The sequence below is a fragment of the Macadamia integrifolia genome, chromosome 2, assembly GCF_013358625.1.
Source record: "Macadamia integrifolia cultivar HAES 741 chromosome 2, SCU_Mint_v3, whole genome shotgun sequence".
Taxonomy (NCBI): domain Eukaryota; kingdom Viridiplantae; phylum Streptophyta; class Magnoliopsida; order Proteales; family Proteaceae; genus Macadamia; species Macadamia integrifolia.
In genome coordinates, this window is record NC_056558.1 from 26266020 (window position 1) to 26282156 (window position 16137).

At 40.1% G+C, this 16137-nt stretch overlaps 1 protein-coding gene across 4 annotated transcripts in view; it reads right to left on the reverse strand.

Moving 5' to 3' along the window:
- Positions 1-16137, reverse strand: part of LOC122069984 (CSC1-like protein RXW8) — a 132943-nt gene that overhangs the window by 8544 nt on the left and 108262 nt on the right. For all 4 annotated transcript variants that reach the window (XM_042634093.1, XM_042634088.1, XM_042634095.1 and 1 more), the window contains one exon: positions 536-834. In XM_042634093.1, coding sequence (XP_042490027.1) covers positions 536-834 — 299 coding nt within the window. The remainder of the gene's footprint in view (positions 1-535; positions 835-16137) is intronic.

Consider the following 16137-nt stretch of genomic DNA (forward strand, 5'->3'; position numbering starts at 1 on the left):
GGGTATATGGAATGAGATGTAATTGTAGAAGCAACGTTATACTCCAATAATATATTACATAAAATCATCGATATGGTGTAATGTAATAACTAGCCTGCAATTTCTTCCAAACTAGAAGAGACACTGTAAGGAATAAAATCATTACTACAAACTGATATTAAACAAAATCCACAAAAGATTACTTTGTATCACTACTTAATTTCAGGAAACATTTTCCTCTCAGCATATGTTTAGAGATTATATTGTATCACTACTTTGTTTCAGGAAGCATTTTCTTCTCAGCATATGTTTAGAGATTATATTGAATCACTGGTTTACTTCAGGAGACAGTTTATAGGCCTATTATTTTATATGAAATAAATTGTACAAACATGTTGGAGCATCAGATTAGTTGTGCCCAGCTTGTTTAGTGATTTTTATTCTGATATCAATATATGACATCCAATTTCCATGGAATGCAAGGACTTGAGGGGGAAAACAAAAAGACATCGGTAAACTGGAAGGCTTTAATCATAGCCAGAAAAGAAACACTTACCTTTTAAAAATACCTTTCAGAAATGGAAAATTCTTCTGTAGCTGTTCCAGTTGAGCCAGACTTTGTACCAATGTGACAGGAACTACAAACAAAACGGTGAAAACAAATGACCCAAGAAGTGTTCCTAGGCGACGAATCCAAAGCTGCCTATAGGGGATACAAAGATTTGACCAATAAACATCTTGTGGTTCTGGAGCCATGTCAGTGACCCATAACATGGGATTTGAAGATTGACGGACATGTGAAGCAACAGTAGCAGCATAGCGAGTCCTGAAAAAAACAAAAGCGGCACCACATTCCTGCATGAAACAGCTAAATACTTTAGGCTGCATCACAATGACTTTCACCAAAATCTGCTCAGTTATGTACATAGCTAATGTGAATTATGTTCGATCCTAGACAGTTGATACAAGCAAGCTGGCAACCAAAATATGTTAAACATTAGCTATAGAAATAGAAAATTACTAGATCATCTTTTTGAGAATTAGTATAACAGATTAAAAGAATTAAAATGGAAATAATGTAGAAATCCATGTATCCAATCCTAAATCAGAAAATAAATAAAAAAATAAAAAAATAAAAAAATAAATACAGTTGAGAGTGAGACCTACATGCCAAGGGTGTCAAAATTTATGTGATAAGGGTAGTTTGGGCACTAATTTAGTATCTTGTCATCTTATGTTGTAATTTTCCTTTTTTACCTCCCTAGGGAGGTGTATGTAATTCTTCTTGATGTTAGTAAATCAAATATGGGAGACGAATTTTTTCTCTCCTACATTCGGTTGCCATCGCCTTCTCTCTTCTCTTGATTCGACCCTTCAGCACTTCCAAATAGGATCTTACTCACATAGTCTTCTCCTAAAAAATCAAAAGATCTGGAATACACCATCTCTTTCCAAGGTACCCCATTATAAAGAGTTTCTGGACTTCAGCCCTTCATTGGAACGATAAGTTTTGGGGTTGGAAATCAAATCCTTCATGTTCGTTTAGTGAGAGATTTTCACAAGGACTAAGTTGCACAAAACCAACTAATGATACACAAAGTCCCACTCCCACCAATCACTTAACTACAGTAGATAGATGCTATGAGGCCAGCGATCTGAAGACCAAAGGAGACACATGGACCTGGTCATATAATGATATCTTCCAAGTTTGAGGGGGTTTTTTTAGCAGACAAATGTGTATTTTGTGAGAAAGACATCGAGATTAGTCATCATTTCATGTAGCGTACCCGATGCACGAGGCTCCCGCAAGTGCGAGGTTTGGGGGTTCAGAGCTACGCAGTCTTAACCCGAGAAAGTTGAGAGGCTGTTTCGACCACTTGACCATCAGGTCACAACATTGGTACCTTACTGTTGGACAAGCACACCCCTTAAGTGGCAGTTGGATCCATTATAGACATCTTTATAGCCTAGTCATGTTTTCCTTCTATTAGAATTTTTGTTGTAAGGGATTTTGCTTGTAATATGTGTCTTGTAGAAGGATCTGTAACTATTAACCAGTAACCTGTTGTTTTATGGTTATATTTGTTGGCAACCTCAACCACGTGGCAGTGATGACATGGCTAGTTTGGGTGACATGGCAGCATTCGGTGTCTCCGATGAGAAAACAGAGCCACATAGTGTGCATGGAGTGGATTGATATATCTGTGGTAGGTGGTGCGGGATTCTGGGTCAAAACTGGCAAATTTGACTTATTTACGCTTGGGGACATTTTCGGCAATGAAAATGATTACTTTTAAAGACGGTTTCTTCATGAAAAATTTAAAGTGTAATTTATCCATTTCAACGCATCTGATTTCATCATGTTTTAATACCGGATGAAGAAGTTATGGCATCCGCGGTCAAAAAATGGCTTTTGTGGCAATCAGGGGTAGTTTCAGCATCGAAAATGAATTTTTTAGATAAAACTTTCTCCATGTAACCTTATGAAAAAAATCCAATCTTTCCAATGCACTTGGTTTTGTCACGTTTCGATTCCATATGAGGAAGTTGCAAAATCAAAAAGGTTTAGGTGCATTACGGTCTTTTTGCATGGCTGAGTCAGACGATTGGGTCTTCTAAAAAGTTGTAGAGCATCGAGTTCTGGTTCCAATGCACTTTGTTTCATCTCGACCGGAAACCGTATGGGAAAGTTACGCGCGTATATGAAGCCGGTTTGAAATTCCAAACCAGAAAATCCCCAGTTACTCTCGGTGATGGAAGGATTTTTTAGATTTTATTTTTGGAAAATGAGGGGTTTATTTGCAATTTTCAAGTCTTGACCTAATGGGGGTGTTTTGCACTGAAATATGGAGGTGAGGGGCTTCTGTGTACACAAAAGAACCAAAGAGATCCTTAATTCAGGGCTTAGATTGAGCCACATTAGTCAGATTCAGATTTGACGGTTTGTGCAAGATTGCGCTGACAGTTGACGTGATGTCATCGCGTAGCTTGTAAGTGGGAATATGCATTGTGTGCAATGGCGTGGCGCTACACTAGATCAGGTGTAGCCGGTGTATGGCGTGTTTACAAATCAAAGTCGCCAAGGATTCTGATCAGACAGATCCTGCGGATCATTAATTTACAAGCGCCAATCTAACGGCCATTAAATGGCTCAGCTTTATGAAAAAGCTACGGACAGTGGTCAGACTCGTGAGTCGTACTAGGAAATGGGTTGACGACAACGCGCCTGATGACATTGTCAACTATCATCAACATTGACAATGTCGTTAGCATGATGTCAGCAGATCTCCTTAATTGTTCCGATCAAATGGCCACGGTTTAATAACTATTGTTAATCGTGTGGCCCAAATTAATTGTCTTATTGTCTCACCTTTTTCATGATGAATGGCCAGGAATAATGGGGTGTTCAACACTCCTTCAGCGCAGCCTATGCCACTCCTTCGAAGATTGCATTTTAGGCTATTTGGGTACTCCAACTTCAAATAGCCATATCTCCTTAACCACAAGGCCAAATCCGTCCATCCACGTTCCTAGTTCAATTTTTTCATGCTCTACACTATGGAAGCAAGAAATAAGAGTTTTGGTGAGTGTAAGACTACGATTTTTAAGAGCAAAGCTCCCTCCTCCATTAATGGCCATTGAATGATCTTTAAAGCATCAAGTGAGTGATGTGTGCTCTATTGAAGGCTGGTTTGTGAGTTGTTGAGCTTCACTAATTGTGGTTTGATTCCAAACCAAGAGAGGAAGAAAGGGGAAGAGAAGAGAGCCTGAGGGTAGTTGTTGGTGCTTTGAAGAGCAAGAAAACAAGGGAAAGAGAGGGTGTGTGCACCTAGCTTGTCAGTGAAGGTTCCCAGTCATCCCAGGCAACTGGTTTTGTGATTTCCTAAACTTAGATTTACATTATATGTATGCATGAAGAAATGTATGCATGCTAGGTTAGTTATGGATGGATTTTATGCATGCTAGGTTAGTTGTGGATGAATTGTATGCATGCTGGATAGTTGTGGATGTACATGCTAGACAGGGCTTGACTGGAGGGCACTAATATAAGCCTAAATTTATTGTATCTTATATTATGTGCTTAGTGGGCGCTAAGCATTGGGAGTGGGTGGTCCCGTGCAATGGGTGTTGCACATTATACTGGCACTGCGAGTGCCATCTCAGCTTCAGCTAGAGAAAATTGGGTGTGGGTGCTCCCAACTATGGGTATAATCAAAGGTAGTGTATTAAGTAGGCACGAAGCCTTTACAGGCGCTACTCCAGGGACGTAACCAAATTGTCAAACCTTGTTACCTGTGTTCTGTGTGTGCTTGTTGTTTGCATTATATATATTGAAGTGCATAAAATGAGGAATGGATGTACACACTTGGAAGTTCCTATGAGAGGCTAAGTGTGTATACAACTGTGTGCGAATAAGGACAGGCATAGGGACAGGTGCATAAGGGTTTGCTTTGTCCGATATTGGATAGGTTTTTGGGGATCAGAATTGGACTCAGTGATTCCCCCCTCTTAATAACTTCCGGGTTACAACAATTAGTATTATAGTCAATACTCAATGACAGTTTGATCAACAAGTGAGTGATCCAAAGGCAGTGTCAGTATGGTAGGTGAAGATTATTCAGGGTATGCTCCAAGGTTTGATAAGCTTGATTTTATCTTCTGGAAGAGGAGAATGCAATCTTATCTAGGTTCACTGGGATACGATGTTTGGGCTTCAATCTGAATGTCTACAAGGACCCTGAGGCAGGTCCGGTTGACAATGAAGCCAATAAGGCTTATTATTACGACCAGAAGGCAGTGAATGCAATATTCTCAGCACTGAACAAGAGTGCGATGGCTAAGGTGATGGGATATGATTCTTCCAAGGACATCAGGGAAAGACTGAAGAGAGTCTATGAAGGAGATGATAAGATCAGAAAAGCCAAGCTTAAGACCTTCAGAGGCCAATTTGAAAGTTTGCTAATGCAAGAGGGAGAGAATATTGACACCTTGACCAGGGTAAATGAAGTGGTCAACTTTATCAGGGGTCTGGGATCCAATCTAAAGGATTCAATTGTTTGTCAGAAAATCCTGAGATCTATGTTGCCCAAGTGTGACTCCAAGGTGTCAGTTATTGAAGAGGCAAAGGATCTAGACACTATCACCCTTAATCAAGTGTATGACATTGTATTTTCACAACTCTTGAAATGAGATGGAGAAAAGGAAAGAAAAGTGACAAGCAAGCTGCCTTCAAAGCAATGAAGAACCTGAAAATTAAGGAGAAGAAGAAGCAGCCAATAGAGGAGGACACTAATGAAAGTGAAGATGAGGTTAAAAGTCATTTCACCAAAAATCTAATGAAGTGAATAGTAAATATAAGGGCAAGTTGCCTTTCAAATGCTTTAATTGTAGAAGGGTTGGGCATTTTATAGCCAAGTGTTGTTACCAACGAAAAATAGAAAGTGATGAAGATAAAAGTGAGAAGAAAAATAACTTCAAAGGGAAGAAGAAATTGTTCACAAACAATTATAAGAAAGGCAGGGACAAGAAGAAAAGTCAGGTTTCCAAGAAGTGCAACAACACATCTAATAAATATTCTAAAGAATCATGAGATGATGAGGCTATATTCATGGTCTCAATAGATATGGAAGAAAACAAGGTAGATTCATCCAGAAAAGAAAGGTCTCCAGAAGGAGAAGAAGATGAAAAATCATATTTAGAGGCTGAACTTACAACTGCTATTAAAGAGTCAGAAGAGAAAGGAAGAAAGTCAAGAAGGTCACCCAAGACCTCAAGGGGAAAGAAAAAATAGTTTTTGAGTTGATAGAGCAATCTAATAAGTCAAAGAGGACCTTAGATGACCTTGAGTATCAACTCTCGCAGAGGACCATTGACTGCAACACCTGGAGGAGCAAACTAAGATTCTTGCACAATTTGATGGTTATGAAGATTAGCTAGCCTTGTTGAAGGCTAAGTTGAAGACTGTAGAAGAATTGAGATTGAGAGAGAAGACTCAGAAAATGAAGATGTTAAAGATGATTATATTCTAAAAGAGCATCCTAATAGTAAGAAACTTAATGACATCATCAATGCTCAGAGACTGGTTCACATCAAATTTGGGCTTGGATTTATTGGTGAATCTTCCAAACATGCCAAGACAAATGGTAAGGCTACAATGCAAAATCCCATCAAAATCAATGACAAGAATGCTCAGAGAGAGAAGGTAGATGTTGCTATTGCTGGCAATGTCAAGAGAATCGTGCAAAGAGAAAGAGTGCGTACTGGTTTAATCAGAAGAGAAAATCCCTCTGTATTCCATAAGACTAACTATGCTAGACAACCACAGTTGGCAAGGCCAAGCATGAGAGCAAAGAAATAAGGATACAATCAAGGTCCTCAACACTCAATAGAGACCTAGAGTATATGACAGTTTCAGAGCTCCTTATAGATGGCAGATGGAACCTGTGAGGCAGAGACACCTTTCAAGGTTATTGTTACAAGTGTAACACTTTTGGACATAAGATCTCAAATTGTAGCTTCTAAAAAGTTATGTGGATAGAAATCCTTTTGCACCCCTTATGGAGGAAACAGTTGAATGTTACAGATGCAACAACCTTTGAGGCAATCAGAGAATTTTCAGAAACTCAGAAATTGATGAGGTGAAGAGATAGTTTTCAAAACAGATGAAAACTAAAAAATCTCAATTTGTCATAGAAGTTTGGGCTCGGAGAGAGAGAGTAGAAGATGAAGAAGATATAGTAGCATTTGTTGTTCAGAGAGCATTCAAGGCTCAAGGAGACTCTATTCCATGGATACTTAACAATGGTTGCTTAAGCCACATGATAGGAGATAAGGGAAGGTTTGAACAATTATAAGACTTTGAAGGTGGATCTATGAAGTTTGACAACAATGGTGCCAATATTATAGGGAAGGGGTCCATATTCTGAACCATAGGAAGGTGAAATCCTATAATGTCTTGTATATTGAAGGGCTCAAACATAATCTTTTCAACATCAGCAGAATCTGTGACAAAGGGTATGAAGTGACTTTTAATAATAAAGGGTGTGAGATAAGGAGATCAAGCAGTGGAAAGGTTGTGGCTACTAGACAGAGAACTTCAGGAAACTTGCACACCTTGACAAAGCTAAATAAAGATTCTTGTATGGTAAACACAGATGAGGAGACATGGCTGTGGCACAAAAGACTTGGGTATATTGGTTTCAAGAACCTTACCAAGATTTCTTCGAAGAAGGTAGTGAGAGATGTTCCTAAGTTAAAGAAGCTCTCCAATCCTATCTATGCATCTTGTCAGAAGGTAAAGTAAACCTTAATCTTTTACAAGTCTAAGGAAAACTATTCTAGCTCACCATTAAAGTTGATTCACACAGACCTATGTGGCCCTATGAGGACACCTAGCACCTTAGGAGAGTGAGATACATCATGTTTGTGAATAATCATTCAAGAATGGTGTGGATGATGTTCTTGAAAAACAAGTCAGAGACTTAAAAAGATTTAAGATCTTTAAAAAGTACGTTGAGAATTAGATAGGAAAGAAGCTAACGTGTCTGAGATCTGATAGAGGAGGTGAGTACAGTTGGGATGAGTTTGAAGAATACTACTATGAGCATGGTATCAGGAAACAAACTTCAGCTCCAGGAACAACCCAACAGAATGGTGTTGCAAAGAGAAAGAACAGAACAATGCAGGACATAGCTAGAACAATGTTGGCAGAGAATGGCATTGGCAAGACGTTTTTGGACGGGGGCAGTTATAATTACAATGTACATACATAGCAGGTGTATGTTGAGACCTCATGAATGCAAGACTCCATATAAAATATGGTTTGGCAGAATGGCTATAGCAAGACACTTCAGGGACTTTGGTAGCAAGTGTTACATCAAGAACACAAACCAATATTTGGGCAAGTTTGATGACAGAGCTGATGAGGGCATATTTCTAGGCTACTTTACTTCAAGTAAGGCTTACAAATTTTACAACAGACTTGGAAAGATTATGGAGTGTCGATGTCACCATTAATGAGAAAAGGGACATATTTCTAGGCTACTTTACTTCAATTAAGGCTTATAAATTTTACAACAGACTTGGAAAGATTGTGGAGTGTCGATGTCACCATTAATGAGAAAAGGGATATTCTTTCTAGCTAATGAACTCCCAGAGTTTGAAGATTTTGATGATGAGAATGACTTGGTTGATCGTAGACCCAAAAGCAAAGATGAGGATGTTGAATAGGTTAAAGTAGATTCAAATGAGCAGAGAAGACACAACAGAGTTGATCAACAGGGAACAAATGATTTGATCATCGGAAACCCCATTGTAGGTGTTCAGACAACAAGAATAAAGACCAACACCTTCTCTTTTCTCTCGAAGATTGAACCAAACTTGTTGATGAAGCTAGCAAGGATGAGAGCTGGATGAAGGCTATGAATGAAGAGCTTGACCAGATAGAGAGAAATCAAACTTGGTATCTAGTCCCTACGCCAGCTGACAAGAATGTAATTGGCACCAAATGGGTTTTAAAAAACGAACTTAATGAAGATGGTTAGGTGGTGAGGAACAAAGCAAGACTTGTATACAAAGGGTATGCTCAAGTGGAAGGCATTGACTTTGAAGAAACCTTTTCTCCAGTAGCAAGACTTGAGGCTATCAGAATGTTCTTGGCTTTGTCAGTGTACAAGGGGTTCAAAGTCTATCAGATGGATGTCAAATCAGTTTTTTTGAATGGGAACTTGGCAAAGGAGGTTTACATAGAGCAGCCTGATGGGTTTCAACTGAGTGAGGACCCCACTCTTGTGTGAAGATTGAAGAAGGACTTAAATGGTTTGAAACAAGCTCTGAGGGCATGGTACTTCAGATTGGACTCCTACTTGTGCAAGTTGGGTTTCAAGAAAGGCCTAATAAACAACAACCTCTATGTTATAATTGAAGAAATAGTTAACTTGTGGTGGTTGTGTATGTACAATGTAGATGACATCATCTTTGACGGTTACAAGGATGAATCATGCAAAGATTTTACAATGATGATACAAGATGAGTTTGAGATGTCCATGTTGGGTGAACTACCATTCTTCTTGGGTTCGTAGATCAGTCAGAGGAAAGAACGTATCTTCATATCTCAGTCCAAGTATGTGAGGGAGATGTTGAAGAGAATCACTATAGAGGATTGCAAGCCGACTAGTACACCTATGATGATTGGGTATAAGTTGAGCAAGGAAGATGACTCTCTATTAGTTGACCACACTTTGTACAGGTGGATGATTGGTAGCCTATTATATCTGACATAGTAGGCCTAACATCTTACAAGTTGTGTGCATGGTAGCTAGATTCCAAGTAGGACCAAAGAAGATATATGCGGCAGAAATGAAGAGAACTTTCAGATACCTGAAGGGGACCACTGATTTTAGGTTATAGTATCTGAAGGTCAAAAGCTTCAGTTTGTCAACCTTCTCAGATGAGACGGGGTTGGATGTATGGATGATAGGAAGAGCACTAGTGGTGGTGCATTCTATTTTGGGAGCAACTTGGTGGCTTGGCACAACAAGAAACAAGAGTCAGTTTCTCTTTCAACAGCAAAGGCAGAGTATATTGTAGCTACATCTTGTTGTACACAAGCGTTACGGATGAAGCAGATGTTGAAGGATTTAAGTGTTGAACTTGAGTAGGCAGTGCCATTCTTTTTTTTTTCTTTTCTTTTTTTGTATTACGAAAATATGAGTGCTACATCTCCAAGAACTTGGTGATGCATTCTAGAACGAAGTGCATTTCCATCCGGTATCATTTATTGAGAGACAAGGTGATGAAAGGTGAAGTAAGGATGGAGTTTGTTCCCACAGCAAAGCGGATAGCTAATATTTTCACCAAACAGCTTCCTAAAAAGTAGTTTGAGTTCCTCAGACAAAATCTAGGAGTGGTGGTTCTTCCCAAGCACTAGGAGCATTAGGAGAAGGGGAGTAAATTGTTTAATGTTGCTACCCCCCATTGGACTCAGGGGGAGTCCATTGGTTCCACCTTTTGTACATGTTGTCAAAGAGGGAGAGTTACTCATCGGAGCTTTAGAGAGTAGTGGTGATGAGGTGGTCTCCAGAAACTCCAAAGAGGGAGATTTGTATTTTACAATTGTCATTATTGACAATCTCAGCCACGTGGCGGTGATGGCGTGACCAGTTTGAGTGACGTGGTACCATTCAATGTCTCCAATGAGATAATAGAGCCAAACGGTGTGCATGGAATGGATTGATACATTTATAGTAGGTGGTGCAGGATTCTGGATCAAAACTGGTAAATTTGCTCTATTTACGCTCGGGAGCATTTGTAACAGTGAAAATGATGTTTTAGAAACCGGTTTATGACTAAAAAAATTAGTGTAATTTATCCAGTCCAACGCATATGATTTTGTCGCGTTTCGATACCATATAAAGAAATTATAGCATCTGTCGTCAAAATATGGCATTTGTGGCAGTCGGGGGTAGTTTCGACATTGAAGATGAATTTTTGGAAGAAACTTTATCCATAAAACCCAATCTTTCCATGGCACTTGGTTTCGTCACGTTTTGATTCCGTATGAATAAGTTGTGGCATCAGAAAGGATCAATGGCATTATGGCCTTTTTGTATGGCTGAGTTGGATGATCAAGTATTCCGAAAAGTTGTAGAGCGTCGAGTGGTAATTCCAACGCACTTTGTTTCGTCTCGATCGGAAATCGTATGAGAAAGTTACACTCGCTTTCGTGAAGCCGATTCAAAATTGCAAACCGGAAAATCCCCAATTCCACTCTGTGAATAGGGGGTTTTTCAGATTTTACTTTTGGAAAACGAAGGGTTAATTTGCAATTTTCAAGCCATGACCTGCTAGGGGTGTTTTGCATTGAAATATGGAGGTGAGGGGCTTATGTGTATATAGTAGAACCAAAGAGATCCTTAATCAAGGGCTCATATTGAGCCACTTTATTCAGATTCAGATATGACGGTTCGTGCAGATTCCACTAATAGCTGATGTGAATGATGCCATCGCGTAACTTGTAAGTGTTAGAGATATCAGTTGTGTTAGTCTAAGGGCAGTATTATAATTTATCTCATTATGTTTTATTTTCCTTTTCGTCCTTAGGGAGGTATGTGTAATTTCCCTCCTTAGGGAGGTTTGTGTAATACCTTGTAAATATATTAGTACATGATATATTGGTGTAGGTGAGATTATCTCTCACAATACACTATTCCAACATCCATCGATTCTCTCTCTTCTCCCTCTTCTACTTCTCCATCTTCTTCCTCATCTCACATCTCATTGTTCCTCTCCATTCACATATTTCAACTTGGTATCAGGGCTCCTTATTGTAAGGTTGGTTTGAGAGTCAAACTACTTGTCTTCTTCCTTTTTCTCTTCTCTTTGGAACCCTAGGTTATAAAGGGGTTCCAAGGAAAGGGTCTTTCATGTAAGAAGATTGAAGAAACCTTAAGGGAGGCAGGAAAGCAGACCATGAAGACACCAATGGGAGCTTTTCTTTGAAGGAAGGGACACTTGAAGGTCGCAAGAACCAAAACCAGGCCTAGGTAAAGTTACCACCAGGCCTAGGTAAAGTTAGCGCCAGCCCTAGATAGTTTTTTCCATTCCTCTCTCATCTGGTCAGCTTTGGAGCTGAAACCAAGCCCCTTTGATCGCCCTAGGGTGTACTTTCAGCCCTATTGGTCTTGCTACAAGACTCCTTGAGTTGGGCAGCCACAACTCAAAGTTATCAGTCCAAATAGGGTACCGCCTACCCTATTTTTTGGTGTTTTTACTCCTAAAATTTGTTTGTGATGCTTCCAATTGCCATTTTCTTGTGAGGTTTGATGTTTAGGGGTATTTAGCTCCTATGTTATGATCTTACACCTGGAAGGAGGTAAATGTGGTGAATTCCTTTGAAGTGTATGCTTGGATTGGTGGTTGGATTTTTTTTCTGGTTCAAGGAAAGCAATTTTTTGGGTATAGTTTGTACTCCCCACCTTGTGTGTGACCCTTTATCTACAATATGTTTGAAGATAGTGGCCTTGGAGCCCTCTTTGGTGATGTTTGAGCCACTGCATTGAGTAGTGTCCCTCCTACTCCTATGTTTTTTGATAACCCCCATACGCAGATTTCTATTGTGAAGTTGGACACCACCAACTATTTGGATTGGGCCCATTCTGTGAAGCTTTCCTTGCAGAGTAGGGGAAAGCTAGGGTATATTACAGGTTCCATTAAGGCTCCTCAACCAGATGACTCGACATATCTAAAGTGGGAGATTAAAAACTCCACTATTATGACATGACTGATTTTCTACATGAAACCTGAAATTGGAAGAAGGTTTATGAGGAAAGAAACTGCCAAGGATATTTGGGATAGTGTTACTAAGACCTTTAATTGTGTGGGTGATTTGGCCAAGGTTTATCAATTACTTCAAAAGGTTATTGGTATGAAGCAAGGAGATAAAACCATTTCTAAGTACTACAACACTACCATTAGTCTCTAGGAGGAGTATGACCACTATAAAGATCTTCAACCGTCCAATCCTGAGGATGAAGCTAAGGTTTACCAGACACTTAAGAAGGAGAGGGTTCTTCTGTTGCTTGGTGCGTTGAATCCCGAGTATGATCCGTTTCAGATACATATATTGGGCTGGTCTCCACTTTCATCTCTTGATGAAGTGTGTAGATATTTACAGAGTGAGGAGACCAGGCGGGTGGCCATGGCACATGCTCTTGAGCGGTCTGCTCTTACTCCTAGCCCTCAGAAAGATTGGCGTGGTGGTGGCCGAGGCCAAGGCCCAACTCATGGAGAGGATAAACATTGTGATCATTATGGGAAGTCTGGGCACACCAAAGATAGATGTTGGGCTCTTCATGGTCGACCTCCTCGTGGCAGTTCTAGTGGTGCTCATGGTGGCCGTAGTGGGGGAGTTAGAGCCCACAGTGTTGAGATTGAGCATGCTACTATAGGGTCTGCTCCTAGCCCACAGCCAGAGCACAGTTCCCTTACTAGGGAGGATATTGCAGCATTCCGCAAGGTCATGTCTCAACTGGGAGGCTCATCATCTTTTTCCCTTACAGTGCTAGAGTCCTCAGCTTCTGCTTTGCAGGTTTCCTCATTTGCTCCTTCCACAGCTCCATCTTAGGTTATTGATTCAGGTGCTACAAATCATATGACTGGTACGTCTAATTATTATGATACATACTTTATTTGTTCCAGTAAAGATAAGGTCAGGTTTGCCGATGGCTCCCTTTCCTCCATTTCTGGTAAAGGTAGTATTCCTGTTACTTCTTCCATTTCTCTTAATTCTTTTCTTCACGTTCCTGACCTTACCCTTAATCTCTTATCTGTGAGCCATCTGACAAAATCCTTAAACTGTTGTCACTTTTTTTCCTTCTCATTTTCTCTTTCAGGACTTGGTGACAAAGAGGATTATTGGCAGTGGGCGTGAGGAGAAAGGACTCTCCCTACTTGAACCTCAATCACCTTTTTTTTGCTACAGCTCAGTCCTATATGTGTGGACGAACTGATAGCAGTTCTGTGGATTATGTGATGCTGTGGCACCAAAGTTTGGGGCATCCATCTTTTGTTGTTATGAGGAAACAGTTACCTCATTTATTTACTCATTTTCCTAGTTCCCATGTCTTTCATTGTGAACCGTGTATTTTGCTAAACATTGTCGTTCCTCTTATCCTTATCATGGTAATAGACCGACTGTTCCTTTTCACATTGTGCACTCTGATGTTTGGGGCCCTTCTCCTACTACTTCTTTACTTGGCTTTCGGTACTTTGTTTCCTTTGTTGATGATTTTTCCCGTGCTACTTGGGCTATTTTGATGAAGCACAAGAGTGATGTGTATGATGCATTTAAAATTTTTTATCATATGGTATGTACACAATTTGACACCAAAATTAAAATTGTTCGTTCTGACAAAAGGGGGGAGTATATGTTTGGTGGTCTTCAAGACTTTTTTACTGACCACAGCATTCTTGTGTCCCCAACATAAGAGAAAAAACCGCCATCTGTTGGAGGTCAGTAGGAGTCTTCTCTTTGGCATGCATGTTTCTAAAACTTTTTGGTCTGATGCTCTTCTTACTGTTGCTTTTTTTATCAACCGTATGCCAACACCACTCCTTGGCTCCAAAACTCCCTTGGACATCTTGTCTCCTCAGTCTTCTTCTTTCTCTCTTCCACCTAAAGTGTTTGGGTGTATCTGTTATGTCCATGTTAATAAGTCTTCTCGGACTAAACTAGACCCCAAGGCACTTAAATGTATCTTTCTTGGCTACTCCTCCACTACTAAGGGATACAAGTGCTATCATCCTTCTTCCAGATGAAGGCTTCTTTCTAAATATGTCCCCTTCCTTGAGTCTACTCCTTTTTTTTCCTATCCTCGGCATTCTTTTTAGGGGGAGCATAATGGAGGTGAAAAGGCTACTGATGAGATCCCTTTTCTATCTCCATTGCCTATCTCTCCTTTTATGCTTGACATTGGGAAACATAAAGAGGTGGATATTATTGATGTTGGTGATCATTCAAGAGGTGGTTCAGGTTCAGGTAATGATAAGGAGACTATTGTGTACATAAGGAGGAACAAGAAGACCTGCCAAGAGTCCTCTTTCAATCCAACTCCTGAGATCCACCCTCCTCAGTCATGTAATATCCTTCCTTCCACATCAGAGTAGATCTTCTTATTGCTATTAGGAAGGGAAAGAGATTTTGTACTAATCCTATAGCCCAGTTTGTTTCCTATGACTCTCTATCCCCTGCAGGTGTTGCATTTACTGTTGCTCTCTCATCTGCTTCTATTCCTAAGAATGTTTTTGAAGCTATGTCTGACCCAAAGTAGAAGCAAGCTATGACTGAGGAAATGATGGCCCTTGAAAATAGTTGTACCTGAAAGTTGGTTGACCTTCCAAGGTGGAGAACTCCAGTTGGATGCAAGTGGGTCTACACAATCAAGTACCGATCAGATGGTACTACTGAGAGGTACAAAGCAAGGCTGGTGGCAAAAGGATACAACTAAGTGTATAGGATTGACTATCAGGAGACATTTGCTCTTGTGTCTAAGCATAACACCGTAAGGGTCCTTTTATCTCTGGCAGCAAATAAGGATTGATCATTGTATCAATTAGATGTGAAGAATGCCTTCCTACATGGTGACTTAGAAGAGGAAGTGTATATGATAACTCCTTCTGGATTCAAGTTCTCTTCAGATGTAGGAAAGGTGTGTCTTCTCAAAAAGGCTTTGCATGGTCTTAAAACAATCCCGGAAGGCCTGGTTTGAAAGGTTCAGACAGATCATCCTGAAGAATGGCTATTCCCAAAGTCAGGCTGACCACACTCCGTTCACTAAGTGTGGTAATGGCACCATCACAACTTTGATTGTCTATGTTAATGACATTATGGTAACTGGAGATGAAAAAACTGAGATAGTTAATCTGAAGAACTACTTAGCCTAACAGTTTGAGATTAAGGATCTAGGGTCCTTAAAGTATTTCTTGGGGATTAAAGTGTCTAGATCCAAAAAGGGCATAAATATATGCCAAAGGAAGTTTATTTTAGACCTCTTAAAAGAAACAGGAATGTTGGGCTGTAAGCCTGCAAGTTCTCCTATTGAGCAGAATCATAAGCTGAGGGATGATGCTGGCCCTTCTCTTGTTGATGCGGGGAAATATCAAAGGCTAGTTGGGAAGCTTATTTATTTGTCCTTGGTTCGTCCAGAAATTACTTATGCAGTGGGGGTGGTGAGTCAGTTTATGCATGCTCCCAAGAGTGGGCACTTAGATGCGGTTTACCACATCATCCAGAACTCAAAATCCTCTCCAGGAAAATGACTACTTTTTGCCAAGCATAACCATATGAGGATAGAAGGCTTCACTGATGTAGATTGGGTTGGCTCAGTTTCTGATTAGAGATCTACATCAGGCTATTACACATTTGTAGGTGGAAACCTAGTTACATGGCGGAGCAAGAAGCAATCTGTGGTGGCTTGGTCTAGTGCAGAGGCAGAATTTAGAGCTATGGCTTTTGAAGTGTGTGAGCTTCTCTGGTTGAGAAGGCTTGTCCAAGAATTGGGTATTGATACTGAGGCACCTATGAGGCTCTATCGTGACAACAAGGCTGCTATAAGTATAGCCCACAACCCTGTGTAGCATGACAGGACGAAGCACATAGAG